Below are 17,349 nucleotides of genomic sequence, written 5' to 3'. Positions count from 1 at the left end.
TTGGATAAATTTGATATTAGTTCGAGTAGATCAATTTAAAAATTTAAAAGATTTTAGAGTTCAAAATTCTAGCCTGGGTAGAATCAAATTCCTGGCTCCGCCACTGCTGTTACCTATGTGTAGTGATTTGTTATTATTAAATTATACATCATTTATCATGTCATCACACGAATAAAATGATGTTGATGAAAACATTTTAACCTTCGAATAGTGCGAAGATGGTTTGTAAGGCCCTCATTTATATGAGGGTGAAAATAGTGACTTACATGTGAAATTTTATATAGGAAAACATTTGACTATATTTCACTTCTATTAATTTATTAATTTCCAATTACACAATTTTGTTGACCTTCGAGTTTGACTTCCTTATCCTGTGTAATATGTCAAAAACTTGCGTGAGACGTTTTCATGGATCGTATTTTGTGAGACAGATCTCTTATTTCGGTCATCCATGAAAAAATATTACTTTTTATGCTAAGAATATTGCTTTTTATTGTGAATATCGGTAGGGTTGACCCGTCTCACAGATAAAGATTCGTGAGATCATCTCACAAGAGACCTACTCTATATATATTTGTTTTTTTCTTCACGAGCTTATCCTATCGGTTACACAGTCGGATCGTTGTTGGCAAAAAAAGTGTTTTTGTGTGGCGTGGGCTTCCATTGGAACTTCAAACATTCAATATATCTCGGGAAAAAGGAGAAATGCACATATATAATTTTAATGTTTTATTAATATGATTCAATTTTAGAAACGGGAAAGTGCATTTTTTTTGCATGTATTTTTGGTTCTTTACCATGATCACTATGTTATCAAATTTCAATTTTAATTTTGTATCTTTTGATTTTTGATAATGTCAATCATTTCTCATCGAGAATACTGATATAACATCACATACATCAACGTCACATCAATGTCACATCTCCACCACGTTCAGAAAAAAACTAAAATTACCAGTGTGACAACACGTTAAAAAAAAAACTAAAATTATCAAAAATAAAAAATAATAGATTGAGATTGAAATTTAACGATATAAAATTTAATAACCGTCAACACTTAGTGTGAGCTACACATTTAGATAGATAAAATAAAATAGAAGATCGAAGATAACTACTTAATAGAAATAGATCCGAGATAAGAAAATTTACAAACAGCATTTATCAAATGCATGAAATGTTCTATCTTCTAATTAGATTCAGAGTCGATAAGCTTTTTCGATTCGCCTCGCGCTTGATAAATACTATATTCGAATGAGATGTTATTTGAAGAATGTGAACGAGTGCGACTACTGTGGTCGCATCCTACTATTTTCAGCAGCTCTCACTTGGGCAAAGTATGGATGAGCCTGCAACAGAGATGGAAATGCCAAACCACCATGATACTATCAAGTTCAATTTCAATAAAAAAGGGGAAAAAAATCGACGAAATTTATACTGCCTTTGATGTATTGATCCCGATAATTCTAGATACACGGATCCAAAATCAACTACTATTTTATGTTATTTCTACAACGAGAATGGCCATTAATCCAATATTAATTATAATCAAATCTTCTAATTCAAGCAGAACCTTATATTGCATTGGATTGATGGATTTGGAGCTAAGGATCTCAAATTCATTAATTTATTTGGTTAAATCCGATAATATATTTCAAATTCCAACTAATTATTTATTTAGTTTTCTTTGTAGATTTCAAATTCATTCCAATTTGAGTTATTTGAAATAATTCCTTCAAATACCCCTCAAGTCCAAATCCTCCAATCCAATCGCAACCTTAAACGATTTCATTAGGGGGAGGAAGGTCAATTCCAAGGATTTGGTGGGCAAAATCTAATAAATTTTGAAAAAACAAATAATTTTTTCCCCTGACTCATAAAGGAGAGTGTAAGATTTAATAAAGTACAGACGACCTACCCAATGCACAAGCTCACATGGAAAAAGAAAATGGAAAAAGGGAGGGGAGAAGACTGCTAGATCTTACCATTGCTTCTTTGGCCGTCAGCCTGTCTTGATGATCGTATCGGAGGAGCTTATCAAGAAAATCAATGGCCTATCAGTATGATATAACAAAACCCAAAAAAAAGATGTCAACAACGATATCGCACAGATAAGGTATAATAAGATGAAAATACCACATTTCCAAGTGTTCAAAGGTAGAAGAAATAACCTCCGGTGAAACCAGATGCTGATTGTCTGAATTAACAAATCTAGTCCAGGGTTTTCTACTGTGCCTGAGGGAAGGTAACAGCTGTAAGTTATGAGTAAATCTTGGCCCCTGGATAAATGGAAATGGATCATGAAGTTCATTTTGATAATGTAGTTTCCTTCATCAATTCTTGATTTCCAGGAAGTAAAAATCAAAATAAAGAACATTATCGCATTCAATGGGATTTCAGGCTTTAAAAGTTTTTCTCAGGTGCACATGCCTCCAGTGAGGAATGGAGACAAATCATAGTTATGACAATACCTTCCGACAAGAGCTTCAAGCTGAGAATCCAATTCAAGACGATATTTATTCAAATATGCGTTTAAATGGGAATGAATCATGAAATTCATTTTTTGATAATGTAGTTTCCTTCATCAATTCTTGATTTCCAGGAAGTAAAAATAAAAATAAATAACATTATCACATTCAATGGGATTTCAGGCTTTAAAAGTTTTTCTCAGGTGCACATGCCTTGAGTGAGGAATGGAGACACATCATAGGTATGACAATACCTTCCAACAAGAGCTTCAAGCTGAGAATCCAGTTCAAGACGATATTTATTCAAAAATGCGTTTAACTCATCTGTTCCAAGGACCTGTGATGTTTAAGGTCATACAAGGGCATTTATAAATTCGAAAAAAAAAACTAAAAAATGCACCATTAAATCTGAAGCATAAATAAATCAATTAGTATATAGATATTTCAAACATATAAACTGAAAGTCAACAAAGGTTCAGGAAATTTAATAAAATCAATTCCTCAAAATAACACAAATAATATTTATATTTAAATGTAAATGCTCCATACGTCCTGCAACCAACTAAACTTTTTATCTAGTATTAAAAACGTTGCACAGAAATCTTAATAGACGTTTACTGTGTAGTCAATGTTGTAAATGATGGGTGGCGGTGGCGTGGCGGGGCGGTCACTAGGCACCGTCTAGGCGGTTGAATTTTTTTAGCAATTTATATGTAATTATACATGATCATGCAATGTAATTTCAAATAAACATCATCTTTTATGTATTATATGTAATTAAATAATGTTTATGCATAAAAAAGCTTCATATAACATAATACAATCTAGACAACGTGCAAATAAATATACAAATGCAACTAACGATTATAATCATGATGATGACTGATGGCAGAGAAGGTTTGAGATAGGTGGTGGCTGATAGCGGAGAACAATTGAAATCAAAATTAAGTACCAAAGAGAGTGAGTTATGTTTTTATTATATCTAGGGTTTTTTAAATTGATTGACTTTGACAGATTTTTAAAATTATTCGACTTTGACAATTGATCAAGATTTTAAAATAAGTGACCGTCTCCACCGCTTCCTTGCCTGCTTGATAGCCTCAGACCGCTTATAGAGACCATCTTAGACAAAGGCGGGTCCTCGACCGCCATTTAGAACACCGTGTGTAATGAATGTTGAGGTGGATCCAACAATAAAGTTATTAGCATATCCATTTCAATACATCACATCACTAGACAAGAATGTACAAGTGAGAACAGTGCTTTCAGGCTTCAACTAAAACACTCAAATCCTTCATAGTTCCAGACAAGTACAAGCAGGTAGTTTGGCATAGCCCTAAAAATTACTAAATTTAATTCAATTAGAATGAAATACATATTTTTGATAAGCATTAATTAAAACAAACCCAAAGCAAAAATTCTATGCTCCATCTTATTTTCCAGTACAATATTTTTTCATAACAAGACATAGTTCTCTAAAATATATTCATCAAAAAGTAATCAGAATCAATACTTTATGTTGATCGAACAAATGAAGAAAAACAGTAACCAAACCAAATTATTGGTATATGCATGATTTTTTCGAAGCTATTCCGTGAACAAGCGATTAACTGCATGAGTAGAAAAAATAAAAGGACAAATTTGTTATCATGTTCCAATCTACCAGACATAAAAAAGCAAAAGAATGAAACAAGAAGAAAGTCGAGAAAGGATACTTAGCAGAAGATTGATAGAGAGCAGGCAAACAAGTTATTTGACATAAAGCACCGAGTACTCTTCTTCCTAACAAGGTCTTCAAGTATAGACAGAATCAACTATGCCTTTTCTGGCATATTGGCTATTGTATAATAATATAAGGTTCCGTTTGGGCAAATACTTATAGAACGTTTTTATAAAAGTGTTTTTTACAAAAAAAAAATACAAAAGATTTTAAAAGTTATTTTAAGAACAAATACGCGATCGGACAACTATTCTGTAAAAATGTTTTTACAGTTAAAAAGTAATATTTTTTATTTTCATTGTTATTTCATTTCAAAAACAAAAAAATAATATCTCTCAATTCTTCTCTAAAAACAATATTTAGAAAAGACTTTTGTAAAAAGATTTTTCAAAAACTTTTTAAAAAATCTTATCCAAACACATGCTTTAAGTTTTTTCAATTATAAAACACCAAAAACATTTCTAAAGTACTTGTCCAAACGGAACCTAAAAGAATAAGAAGAACCGCTCATTCAGGTAAGATGTGCAAATAATATTATGGAATATGTTAGGAACTAAATGTTCAATCGATTCAAAGTAAAAGTTATTGCAATAATCTGACTGAAACACTCAGCCAAATCATTAAATCCTTTACAAAATACCGTAGCTCCAGATAGTAACTCACTAATCACTAATCTGTAAAAACGTGAATGAATCTCCCCATCTAAATTCTTTCGGTTATTTCGAGATACAGGAGGCTTGGGCCTCTTCTGCCCCATTTGTCTAGGTCCAGTATAATTGGGTCCATAACAGTATAGATACAAAGGCCATCACAATATGGATGCTATTTTGAAGTAAAATTTGTTAAAAAAAATGTCAAAAACTGCAGTATCAGTAGCACTCATGGAAAATTTAAACCAAAAACTTTTGGATTTATAGCCCATTTACGAATGAGTTTCCTTAAATCAGTCCACTATTAATTAAAAGAAAGAAGAAATAGTAATTAAGAAATCTTATACAGCAATAAAGCAGTTTTTCAATTGTTATTGTAATTTGTTAATACCCTGGCTATTTTGACAAGCTGATCGCGATTATCATGACCATAGAAGAATGGTTCCTTCCGAAAAATCTGCAAATTAAGTAATGATAATTCAAATGGTAATAACAACAAACGGATAACATATGTTTTTAATCAGAGAAGGATGTTTACCATTCCAGCGAACATACATCCAAGGCTCCACATGTCTAGAGAATAATCATAGTCTTGCAAATCCACAAGTAGTTCAGGCCCTTTAAAGTATCTAGATGATAATAAGAAAGATAAAAATACATAAAGCACGTCTCTATGACAAAATAATGGGAACTTTAATTAACTCCATATAGGCATTGGGAAGTGGCTAAGAGCATTATGAGATAATTATATGCATAAAATTTTCTGAATCAAAGAACACTATATGTATCTCCAATATAGGAACTTCAGGACAACTTACATCAAGATGCACAAAGACCCTTACCCTCACCCTACATTAATGGGTTGGGTTTGTACTAAACCCGCCCCGATGAGTCGGGTTTAGACCCGCATTGTAGGGTCTAAAAGCATGTCCGGGCGGGTCCGGGGGCTATATATTTAAAAATATAATATATATGTATATATATTATTAATGATATAATTATATTATTTATACTAAATAATTAATACCTTATCTATAATTTTAATTTATAAAATTTTTGGATTGAAATTATTCTATTTTATTATTATATGTTTAATATGAAAATATATCATTACATTTCTTTTTTTGTTATTAACTGAATACAAGTTGATATATTTTAACTTGTAATAATATTGATTTTGTCCTGAATATTATTAATATAAATTTGGACATGTAAATTTAACAATTTGTTAATTTTTAAATTTTTTATTGAATAAATATAAAATTATATATTTTCGGCGGGTCCTGGGTTTGGCCAAACGCCCAAACCCACTCCAACCCGGACCCGTTGCCATCCCTATACATTACAAACATATTAAAGGAAAAAATGGCAAAACAAAAACCTTGAAGCCACTCGAACGTTGTATTCTTCGGCAGGGTGATAAAATTCGGCAAGCCCCCAATCAATCAGACGAAGTTTTCGCAATTCATGATCAATCATAACGTTGTGAGGCTTGACATCTCTATGCATGATCCCCTGAGAATGACAGTAATCTAATGCCTGCAATTTTGTATTTTGAACAGCTATCACATCAAAATAGATCTTCGTCCAAATCACCTAGAGTAACTATCTTTGGTATATTGAGTTCACCGATAAACTGTAATTCAGCCCTCAGATGCTAAAGCTAAACAAGGATTAAAATTCAAATAGCATCTATTTTAAAATATGTCAATCACAAGAATTCAGAGAAGGAAAAGTTTGTCCTCGTAAAGCCACCAACAATAATCGAAAACTGATACTGCAGTTATCAAAAAAAGAAAGGTTAAACACTAGAAAAAGGAGAGAGCAAGCACTATGATCTCGTGCAAAATTAATTTACAGATCAAAACTAGCAAGACCAGCAACAACATGCAGTTTCAAAGATGTGTCAGCAATGCATAGAGGCTCTAATTAGCTAGAACATAACTGAATACTATCCTTACTCAACTAAAATAGAGATAGTAAAGCTACCATCCCACAGGTAACATTGAAGACATCTCTTCCCTCTTCGAGCCAACCATTCACTTCATCTAACGTGAGATTAAACTAAGTTCACCACTTACTACGTTCTTTCAGAACCTTAGATTCCATAAAATCAAATTATGATCATCAGGAGCAAGAAGATGCTCCCAAGCGACCCTGGTGATCCAATAGAGTTCACTATCTGCCGTTATCTCTTTCCATTCTTACCCTATTCTCCATTCTTATTAGGCAGTCGCCATCACAATCAGAGTTCAGTTCCTCCTTCTCGCAATTAGAATCAAACTCAGAACCGTAAATCTCAAGTGAAAGACTATGTGACATAGAAGAGTCACTGCCTAGGCGTACAATAACCTCCTTGTTGTGCTCCTATATCTTCTTACTGATCTTTCAGCGCACTGACGGTGATATGCCTTGAACTTTTGGAAATGATATGCCACGACTGGAAAGGGGCTTGCTAAAGCCCATAGGCCTATGCAGACGTGAGGAATGTATTCTTTCTTTCTCAAGCGGGGCGGAAAGACTCCGAAGTAGCCGATAATCGTTCATTATTAGATAAAAGCGGCTTATCCTGTGTTAGCGGAATAACCGCTGTTTGAGAGATAACTAGTAGAATCAAGACAAATACGAGACATGAAGGAAAGCACAACACGGAAAGAACTAGAGTAGACGACATGACAGCGGTTGGGGAGAGGGAAAAGCTATCAGACACCAATCCAATGAACAGACAAAGTGGCTTGGCCGAAGGGTTAGGAAGAGAAAACGACTATACTTTCTGAGTTACAACATTAGGAACCTTAAACCCATATGAAAGAAAGCAGCCAAAACAGCAGAGAAGATCAGAGACGGGTTTAAAGACAAAAGTCTTTAGCTCACACTTATGTCTTCGTTGCTTACTTTCTCTTTCAGTCGAATAGAAACTATTAAAGCAAAGGCAAGCAATAGCTCGTTGGTCACTATTACTTCATTTGTTCGTTTCATACACTTTATTTAGTGCTCGCTTTGATACACTGTTGGGTTGGTTCCTCCTGCTTCGCCTTCGGGGACAGAAAGAATGCTCGCAGCTCTAACTTTGACAAGCGAGCGAAATGGAAAGGTGGTCCTGCCTTAGGCGCATCTGTTTCCGAATTATATCATTCACCGGACCTCCCGTAGGGACTTGAATACTCCTTTATGGGTGGTAAACTAATACTCATATTACTGATAAATGTGTAAATTGATTGTATAACACTGAAGTTCATTTACATGATCAAGTAAACCGTACAAAAAATTTCTTATTTTCAAGTCCATAACTAAATAGAAGCACTCCAGACACCCTAAAAATTAAAATATCATCATTCTATGTCAGCAGCTGTTAAACAGTTGTCTGATAACTTAGCAAGTAACTCAAACCCGAGAAAAAGATGGTATCGTGCAGGATAAATGAACAAAGTTCAGCTTCTACATGCTTCATTTATTATCCTAACTTGGGTACTCGCTTGATTATAGGAAGCTCAAAAAGGTTGACACACGATCGGCATAAGCTTTTAGATTATAATCAGAGAATGAAAGGAGCATATAAATTGGCTGATTAGAGTTCATTAATGCTCTTATTTATATTATTTCTCTCTCATATCAATATTGCACATGAAAAAAAAAGAGAGAGGCATAACTTTAATCATTAGAGTTTTTAATTCAAGGCAGGAAAATAAAGTTGCTTAAAATCAGAAACAGATATGATGAACTCGAAATCAAGAAAATTAAAAATAAAAAGCTACCACACCTACAAAGGAGCAGACCAACAGGAAACTGCAAAAGTTCAGGAAGCTACAAGATTTAACACATGACTGTACCTTTAGAAGCTCATATATGTAGTATCGTATATCATAGTCTGTCAATGTTGGATACAAAACTTTAAAATCAGTGCTGTTCACATATTCAAAAACCAAACTAGGGGTTTTTGAGTGCTGATCTCTCACTATGTCTAGCAGCTTCACAATATTGGGACCTCCACACAGATTTTGAAGAATCTTTGTTTCCCTTTTTATCTGCACAAGTTCAACATAATATCATGTACTGTAAAAGATCTTGATGACTTTTGAATCAGTGTCGAATAATGAGAAAATTGTGTCATCAAACATAGAGGCTATCTTTATGTAGCATGATGAATAGTGAAATATACCAACATACATGCATGTGTGTCTAGGCACATGTATTAAAAAGTAAAAATAAGCAACCATACTCAACCTTATCCAATCGAATAAAATTGCAACAGTATCATGAATGGAACAAGAAAAAAACCATTCTAACCCTAGGAGTCGAGGAAAAAATATAATCATTAAATGTACTTAGGTGACCAATAAATGCCCCGGTTAGACAACGTGAGACCTTGACAAATATGTAAATTAACTAAGTAAGAGGGAGAATGAAGAAACTTGGTTGGCAACAATTAAACATGATAAATTCAAATAAATATAGTCATAGACAATGATATAGTCAGTAGGGAACAGAGCAAATGTAGGAGAATCCATATAGTCGTCCCCACTTAGTGGAATAAAGTCTTTTTGTCTGTTGTTTACAGAATATGTTTCTTATGTTTGAATAGGATACATTGAAAAGGAAGAAAAAAAAAATTGCAACTTAGAAATAGACATGAAGACCAGAGAACATACATATATTGAGGTTCACCGGAATAATATCAAAGAGAACACATGATATCAACCTTTCCCAGTCCATCAAAATCCTACTTAAGTGGTATTATCAAGTATCTTTTTTCTCATTCAGCACAATACAACGATGAACATTACCTTCTTCTTTTTGACTGGTTTGAGAATTTTGATAATGCACCTTTCTTTGTTTGTGACATTTATACCTTCAAAGACTTCGCTGTATTTCCCCCTTCCCACCTTCCGAACAACTTCATAGTCATCTTGATCACTGAACACAAGAAATGAATGTGCTGTCATTCTAAACCAAGAAAACCACCAAATAAATAAAAACCTAGCCAAGCGAACAAGTTTGCTAAAAAAGTAGTGGGGCAACAACCATCAATATAAAATAAAGATACCCACTCCACCAGCAGAGACCTAAATATTTTCCACATCAATTATATGCAAAGAGTTTCCAAAGCTGTCCAAGTAAACCAAAGACAAATTCATAGTAGCTAGCAGCTTCTTTCTCGGCGTTGTAAGGTGATTTGAAGTTCTTTTATGTTTCCATCCTTACATTGTCCTAAATCATAAATATGACCATAAAAGATTCTAACACCAACAAAACTCATTTTCATTATCCTTTCCCTTGAATTTTATCTGATGTAACAACTCCATTCTCACCATTTGGAACATCACATTTTCAATCTTTTAGTTTCCTTCTTCGGATTGTCCTTATCCATGAACTCATTAGTTTATAGGATAAGATAGTGATTCATTAAGCAATTAATCTGTCAACTTCTTAAACTCATTCTGAAGATGGTAAGTAAAGGTAAGAGAGCAGCAAATGGAGTTAGGTTGACAGTGAACATCTCAAAGAGATTGAGATTCATATTACGAGATTGCGAATGCTAAAATTATATGTACTGAATCAACAAACAAAATATATGTTGTGCCAATATACTTTTCAGTAGCAACTAATCATTCCTTGAATTAGACAACTGACAACTGAAAGGCTCGATCTCATCCAAACCAATTGTCATCTCAAATAACTTAAATTCTCAAAGACAATAATTTGGCCCTTCAGTTTTTTATTTTATCCAAGTCCATGATACAGAACTCTATCAATTAAACAAAAAACAAATCTCCATCTTGAGTAACTATGAATTAGCGAATCAGCCGAATGACACAAGACACACAAATGAAAGACAATTTAGGAATCCAAACAAGCTATTTTCAAACCTAAATATTACAACTTAGCATGTTAAACTGCCAAAAACTTATCCAACTCCTCTCAGAAAAATTTTGGAAAATCATTGGCCAACTTTGGTTGGGCTTTTGTGTGGAGTGCCCAACAAAATGAAGGGCAGAAAATTTATAAGTTCAAATTATTTTTTCAAAATTTTAAATTGATACATCATTTCACATTTTAAATCAATTATTATACAGAGAAAACAAAATAGTAACACAATAAATTTTTTCTTTACTTTTTTCCAACCAATCAATAAACTATTTCACTGTTCTCCTATAATCGTTACAGTTTTAACATCTCTCTACACCACATCAACTTTTGAAAAAAACTATGGCTAAAAAAATTCGAGCCTACATTAAGAAAATATAGAATTCTATTAAAGTCAAAACAATTCAAGCTGAATTTAGCAGAAAAGCCAACCAGACTGCAACATTTTTTTTCAGGCACCAGCATCAGAAGGAAATGGTTAATACAGAAGGCACTGTGCCAAATACAAACTTCTGGGAGAAGAAAAGAGTTTCAAAAAACAAGAAGTCCAAATAGAGGTAAAATTAATGATAAAGACTTCCTCCAGGGCATAGCAAGTCACGCGTTTCATTATCCAATTCGAATAGGTTTCTGATAAACAAACAAAGAGACCCCATTGTTCCACAAGCTTGTTCCTACTTTAATCCAAGAGAAAAAATCTATGAGCACAAAGTCGAATGCAATAAACTGTTCACGCACGAAACACGTGGAATCTATTGAGGAAAAACAAGAACTCCCAAGCCCTTAAAAAAAATCACACAACAAGACGGAAAAAGTGGGAAATACAGGCACTACATTTCCAGATAATTCATACCCCCATTGAACGGTGAGCGACTCGTAATCCCAATAGTCTCGCGGGCGGTGAAGGTTGACGTCAGCGTAAACGCGAGCTTGCGACATCTCAAGCTTCGGCTCTGTTGCTGAAGAAGATTTTCTCAGGATTTGGACTCCAATTCCGATTACACCTGAATTTAGCTATTGCATTGTTTTGTTTTTTCACTCATGTAATAGATTCCCTAAATAATATTACAAACTGGACGGGCTGGATGAGATTATTAGGAAATTGGGCCGACGTCAATCGATATGTTTTTTAGCCCAGTTATAATTTGTTAGCTCTTTGATCTTTGCTTCGGCTTTTTTTGGCCCAGTTATAATTTAAAAATAAAAAATCTACGTCGTATTACAATCCCCAATCCCCCGTAAAATGAGCAATTGTACAAAAAAAATGTAGATGTGAAATTATAAGTTTCAAGCGAAAATTGAAGTAACCGAAAATATTTGAGATGTTTTTAAACAAATAATAACAATGAAATATTTGATATTTCAACCTAAAAGCTAGCTCAAGAAAGAATGATTGTCCAAGTTCATGTATTCAACTCCCAGATATTTTATTCAAGCAATATGTGACAACTAACACACACATTTACGTGAAATTTACAAATGATCCAACTATGGCATGACATGTGACCCAATTATAGCTAGTCCAACACATAACTTGAGCTCTAATATCATATTAAGATTGAGACTTGAATTTAACTCAATCTCATAAACTAACTCAATGAAAAGATTGTCTGAGTCTATCAATTAAGATTGAGACTTGAATTTAACTCAATTCTCCTCAGAGATTTTTGTCATTTTTCAATCTAATATCATATTAAGATTGAGACTTGAATTTAACTCAATTCTCCTCAGAGATTTTATCTAACTGATTTGAGACCATTACCACCAAACAAACAATAAACAATGATAGCACAATAAACAATGATAGCGACTTCTTCAATCTAATCAAAGTGAGGTTCCATTAGTCACACTAAAAAGGGCCATTCGTTTTAGATGTTACAAACACTTTTTCGCTATTTTTATAAGAGTATATTCGACTAAATTCAAGTAGAGAATTTGAAAACATTTGTGGGGCATATGGATTTAAAATTGATACTAATTACCATCAATATATACACTATTAACTACTTGAACAACAAAAACGGGCAAGCGATTGAAAAATGACAAAAAAAAAAAAGATTTATTAAACAATAAACATCTTGTTCATTTATGCAACTCAAGCATCAAGAATGCTCCTATAATAATTTTTTTTAGTTAAATAACTAAAAATGCTTCCTCAATGATCAAAATACAGGACATCCACAGCTGCGTACTGAAGGTGTAGAGATGATCATCAATCAGGGCAAACATTTGATCACTTATACTCGTTTTGGAGGAACATATGGCACACGCTCGTCTTCACAAATATTCTACAATCATCCGAATAATTTATCAGAAACAGTAGACATGACAAATAAAGAACGTTAATAGCAAACTTCAAGCATGATATGAACTATATGGCGAACAAGCACGGCTAGCGACACACTTAATCTACTTTAGCCAAAATCAACTAAATGGAACTCAAGTGTTCTCTGTGTGCAGAAAAGGTCGAGTGACACCGATAAAATTGACCATAACTGAGGCTAACACCCAAAGAAGACCTTCAGACTCAAAATTGATAGGCAAAGATATTTAAAACCTTGTAAGAAACACAGTGCTAACGGAACAAATGTAGAAGGGGGAATAGATAGTAGGGTAAGACCATTTTTTCAAGTTTGTTTACTTGAAGAGATACCAAAGAGAGCAAACCTGTAGGTCGTGAGGCAGTGCTTCAGAAACTGCTAGTGTGTAACAACCAGGAACAAATTTTCCTGAAAAGTTTCAAAACAATCACACAAATGAAAAAGCTATAATACATTTTTCCATCATAACAAGACAATATAGAGGTATGCATCAAAACAAGTGCAAAAGGGAGTTTGAGTACGTGTAAAAAAAAATATCTGTTCACTTGCTAGATAAAATATGAACAAGCCCAATCTCTCTCGTAGGTTCATGGATGAAAAGAGGAATAATGGTGAAGAAAGAATGTGAAAATTCTTCTTTACTTCCCCTAAAAAGCCTAATAATAAAATTCACATTTGTCCTCGATGTGATCTATCTTCCAGATTTCATGCTAACATTATAAGTCATATTAACATGTATTCCCCAACATTCTATCCTTAATTGGTGATTATGGTCTTTGTCTTTTGCATGGAAACATACAGGTTGTCTACAGTAGCCAATTTTTTTTTAAAAAGGAAATCTAAATGGTCCAAGTCTCTGAAAAATCACCATTTGCCAGCTTGATCATAGTTGTGCTAACATGCATCACAGAGAATACAAATGATTATTATGGACATAATGGCCGTGGAAAAGACAAATGGTCGTTTTACTGTTGAATTCAACTAAAAAATAATCAGAGAGAAAAACTAAGCATTGTCCCAAGGTATTCTTGGATTTTTCAAGGAGACGCGGAGTGGTCAAATTTCCCAGTTATACTGATGCCTGAGTTAAGATTTCTTTTTTCACGAATTGCAAGATTAAGCATAGGCTTAATACGAGGCAGCACATATCTTTTGCACTGCAGCTTGGAAGGATTAATTCAATGAGGAACAATTCCCAAGTTCTCTGGGCTTGTTTGTGCTGGCCGCCGGGCAAGATGACTTTATCTTAGAGAAAATGAAAAAAGAAGACAAAATTCGTCACACAAGGGTGTGAGATCAAAGGGTTTTTAGGCATATAATAATCGGAAAAATCAAAACAAACCCCATTTCACTTCATGCTTCACTTCATGCATGATTTCCATACTTCATATGATATACAGATAATTATTTATCTACCTTAAGATACATTGACTCACAAATACTTTAAGTGTACAGAGTTTGGAAGAATAGTATAGCTAATCCTTGACACTTTTTTATATTCGTAATAAAGAAAAATCATTTTATGAAAGTGACAGCTTCAGAATTTATAAAATAGCATAACAACTTAAATACCAATGCGGAGCCACCGAGCAGCCCAACTCCTAGCTGGGTCCATGACTGAGATTATCCTATTTGATTCATAAATCGCATATCGTGAAATAGATTACAGCGACGAAATGTTTCATTACTCTAACTAATTATTAATTTTATAAGTCATATTAAAAGAGAAAAACCCGGTGAAATTGGGGGTGGTGCAGTCAACAACCCGCTCATGGTCATCCTCCATTTGAAAGAAGGGGCAGTTCTCGCACCCTGATTCTCGAAACTGCAATAGCAGCATGAGTAAAACATGGAAAATATCAAATTTCATAGACAATGAAAAATAAATAGAAGAACAAACAGGAGCACATGCATTTAACGGGCATAAAGCCAACCTGGTCATACGTATTCACAAGACGGCAGCGAAGACAAGCTCGAAGCTCATGTCCAAAGCTTGTGGGTATCTGTGCTGCCACTACTCCCCCTTGATTAGCCATTACTTACCTTTAGGTAGTTCTACAATGAAGGCAAAACTATTAAGATAAACAGTGGTGGATCAAGCTAGGCTATCGTCTTGATCCCATGAAAAAATTTCTAAAATTTTAATTGTGAAGTTTTTAAAATTTTTAGTTTTGTACCCCAATTAGGTTAGACCACCCAAGCTCCCAAAATCTGGTCCATCCCAACCCCAACAAATCTTATCTCTGAATACGCGAGAAATAACTTCTTTAATAGCAATAACTATACAGCTAGGATGGTTGAAATGGCAAAAATTTTGCACTGAATTACTGATTTTATGGAAATATTCCACAGGTAGCTCACTCCTGACGTGGTCAAGACCCCTTGAAGAAAATTAGAACATAAAATCATATCAGTTCATTCAAAATGGATGAACATATAGTGAAAGGCAGCAACGAAAATCAGATTAAGTTCACAAGTCAATAAATAAAAAATCGAAAAACGTGAGAGATGTATCAGCTCAATGGCTTCTTACTTACAGACATCAAATTCATTCATTCTCACTTCCCCTGATCACAAAAATTGAAACAGCTCATGAAAAACAGTATCCTGATTCTAAAACAGTTCACAGTTTTCTTTTCCAACCACACAAATATAAGAATGGAATACAACGAACCATTTTCTGAATTTTTTTTGGACAAAAGAACTGTAAACATATGAAATAGGTCAAATTATACCTCACTGGTCGACTATGGCCTCCCTTCAAAGGTTCTGAATCAGAGTCCGATTTTCGCCTGGCTTTTGTTTATGTCCCCACAACCAGATTCCTATATTTTAAATTTTGAAATTAAAAATTTAAATATATATAAATAATAATAAACATATTTAGCAAAGTTTAAAATTTAAACAACATACATATAATCAAAAATAATTATATTTATTTAAAAAAATAAATCATAATAAATTCTAATATTAATAAAATAATATTTTAAACAAAATTTAACATCTAAATAATCATACATATAAATAAAAATAAAATATAAAAATAATTTTTCAAAAAATATATATATATAAGAAAGTAATCAAATTCTAAACAAAAAATATTTTAAAAAATTACAAAAATGTGATCTTATCGGACCAATTTTTAAATGATTCACCGGTTTACGACCAGTCCGACCAATTCTCGACTGGTTATGGCATATTTGACCTTTAAAATGGTTTATTTACTAGGTCTGAACCGAACCTGTTACCGATTTCTGGCCTATCTATTTTGGACACACTGAATTGATATGTTAATTCAAGTTATATTCCTTTGGTGTGTATACACACACACACACTTATATATATAAAGTTTGAAAATGATAAAAATTGTGATTATATAATTTTCTTTTACAAGGTTTGCATAGTAATAAAATCGGATTAATATACTGGTAATTCGCATTCACCTCCCTCGTACTTGGTGTATTTGACACTCAGTTTTCTTAATATGTTATGATTTTTTCGCTTGATAAAAGAGAAGAATGTCAAATATATAAAGTATAGTAGATGTGAAAACAAATAATCATAATAAATTGGGCAATCTGATTGTTGGGCTTTTGGACCGGAGAGTAATTGGGATATTAATTCTAGTTATATTCTTTTGGTATATATAAGTAATGTTTGCAAATGTTTTGAAAAGATGATTATGAATTTTTCCATAACAGATTTTAAATATGATAGAAATTTATAATTTAAAACATACAGAACATTTTTACAGATTCCAATATATATACATATCGGTAATAACTTGTCTTTTATACAAGTTAATAATTATTTAAAACTTAAAATAACCATCATTGTATTCGTGATGATTAATATTAATAGAGTAGGTCTCTTGTGAGACGGTCTCACGAATCTTTATCTGTGAGACGGGTCAACCCTACTGATATTCATAATAAAAAGTAATACTCTTAGCATAAAAAGTAATTTTTTTTCATGGATGACCCAAATAAGAGATTCGTCTAACAAAATACGACTCGTGAGACCGTCTCACACAAGTTTTTGTCATATTAATATATGGTAATCGATCAAATGGAAACTGTATCTTGTGCGAGTAAAATATCTAGCAAACGGTTGGAAAGGAATCAAACGAATCCGACACGATGACACCAATGTTAGAATCCAACGCGTCAACAGAAAAAATGGGAACAAAAATTGACGGCAAATTGTTGTTGTGGAATCCATTCTTGTACGGAAATCCCCGCCTCCCCTCCTCATTTGGAGGAGAGACCAAAAACCAAAAAAAAAAAAAAAAAAAACACAAAATTAAAAAACAAAAACAAAAAAAAAAA

General features: G+C 33.2%; 2 protein-coding genes across 4 annotated transcripts; both read right to left on the bottom strand.

The window, feature by feature from the left end:
- Positions 1-1,096: 1,096 nt before the first annotated feature.
- Positions 1,097-11,745, bottom strand: LOC140961690 (casein kinase II subunit alpha-2-like). The gene is made up of 10 exons (XM_073420352.1): positions 11,554-11,745; positions 9,620-9,749; positions 8,666-8,860; positions 6,217-6,374; positions 5,374-5,464; positions 5,227-5,292; positions 2,720-2,802; positions 2,169-2,232; positions 1,983-2,051; positions 1,097-1,346 (listed from the first exon to the last, which is right to left on the bottom strand). Exons 1-10 carry the CDS (start codon positions 11,637-11,639, stop codon positions 1,287-1,289), a joined length of 1,002 nt encoding a protein of 333 aa, XP_073276453.1. The 5' UTR covers positions 11,640-11,745; the 3' UTR covers positions 1,097-1,286.
- A 979-nt stretch (positions 11,746-12,724) lies between these two features.
- LOC140960798 (transcription elongation factor SPT4 homolog 1-like) lies at positions 12,725-15,836 on the bottom strand. 3 transcript variants are annotated; one of them, XM_073419076.1, is made up of 6 exons: positions 15,762-15,829; positions 14,956-15,076; positions 14,755-14,846; positions 14,594-14,649; positions 13,368-13,429; positions 12,725-12,988 (listed from the first exon to the last, which is right to left on the bottom strand). In XM_073419076.1, the coding sequence occupies exons 2-6, from the start codon at positions 15,055-15,057 to the stop codon at positions 12,938-12,940; spliced, it is 363 nt and encodes a 120-aa protein (XP_073275177.1). In that variant the 5' UTR covers positions 15,058-15,076; positions 15,762-15,829; the 3' UTR covers positions 12,725-12,937. The 3 variants fall into 3 exon arrangements, with proteins under 3 accessions (XP_073275177.1, XP_073275178.1, XP_073275176.1); XM_073419077.1 differs by lacking the exon at positions 15,762-15,829 and adding an exon at positions 15,559-15,689; XM_073419075.1 differs by having other exon boundaries at positions 12,726-12,988; positions 15,757-15,836.
- Positions 15,837-17,349: the final 1,513 nt, after the last annotated feature.

The sequence above is a fragment of the Primulina huaijiensis genome, chromosome 16 (assembly GCF_012295235.1).
Source record: "Primulina huaijiensis isolate GDHJ02 chromosome 16, ASM1229523v2, whole genome shotgun sequence".
Taxonomy (NCBI): domain Eukaryota; kingdom Viridiplantae; phylum Streptophyta; class Magnoliopsida; order Lamiales; family Gesneriaceae; genus Primulina; species Primulina huaijiensis.
Note: the sequence above shows the minus strand (reverse complement) of the source record. Positions and strands in the feature narration are given on the sequence as shown.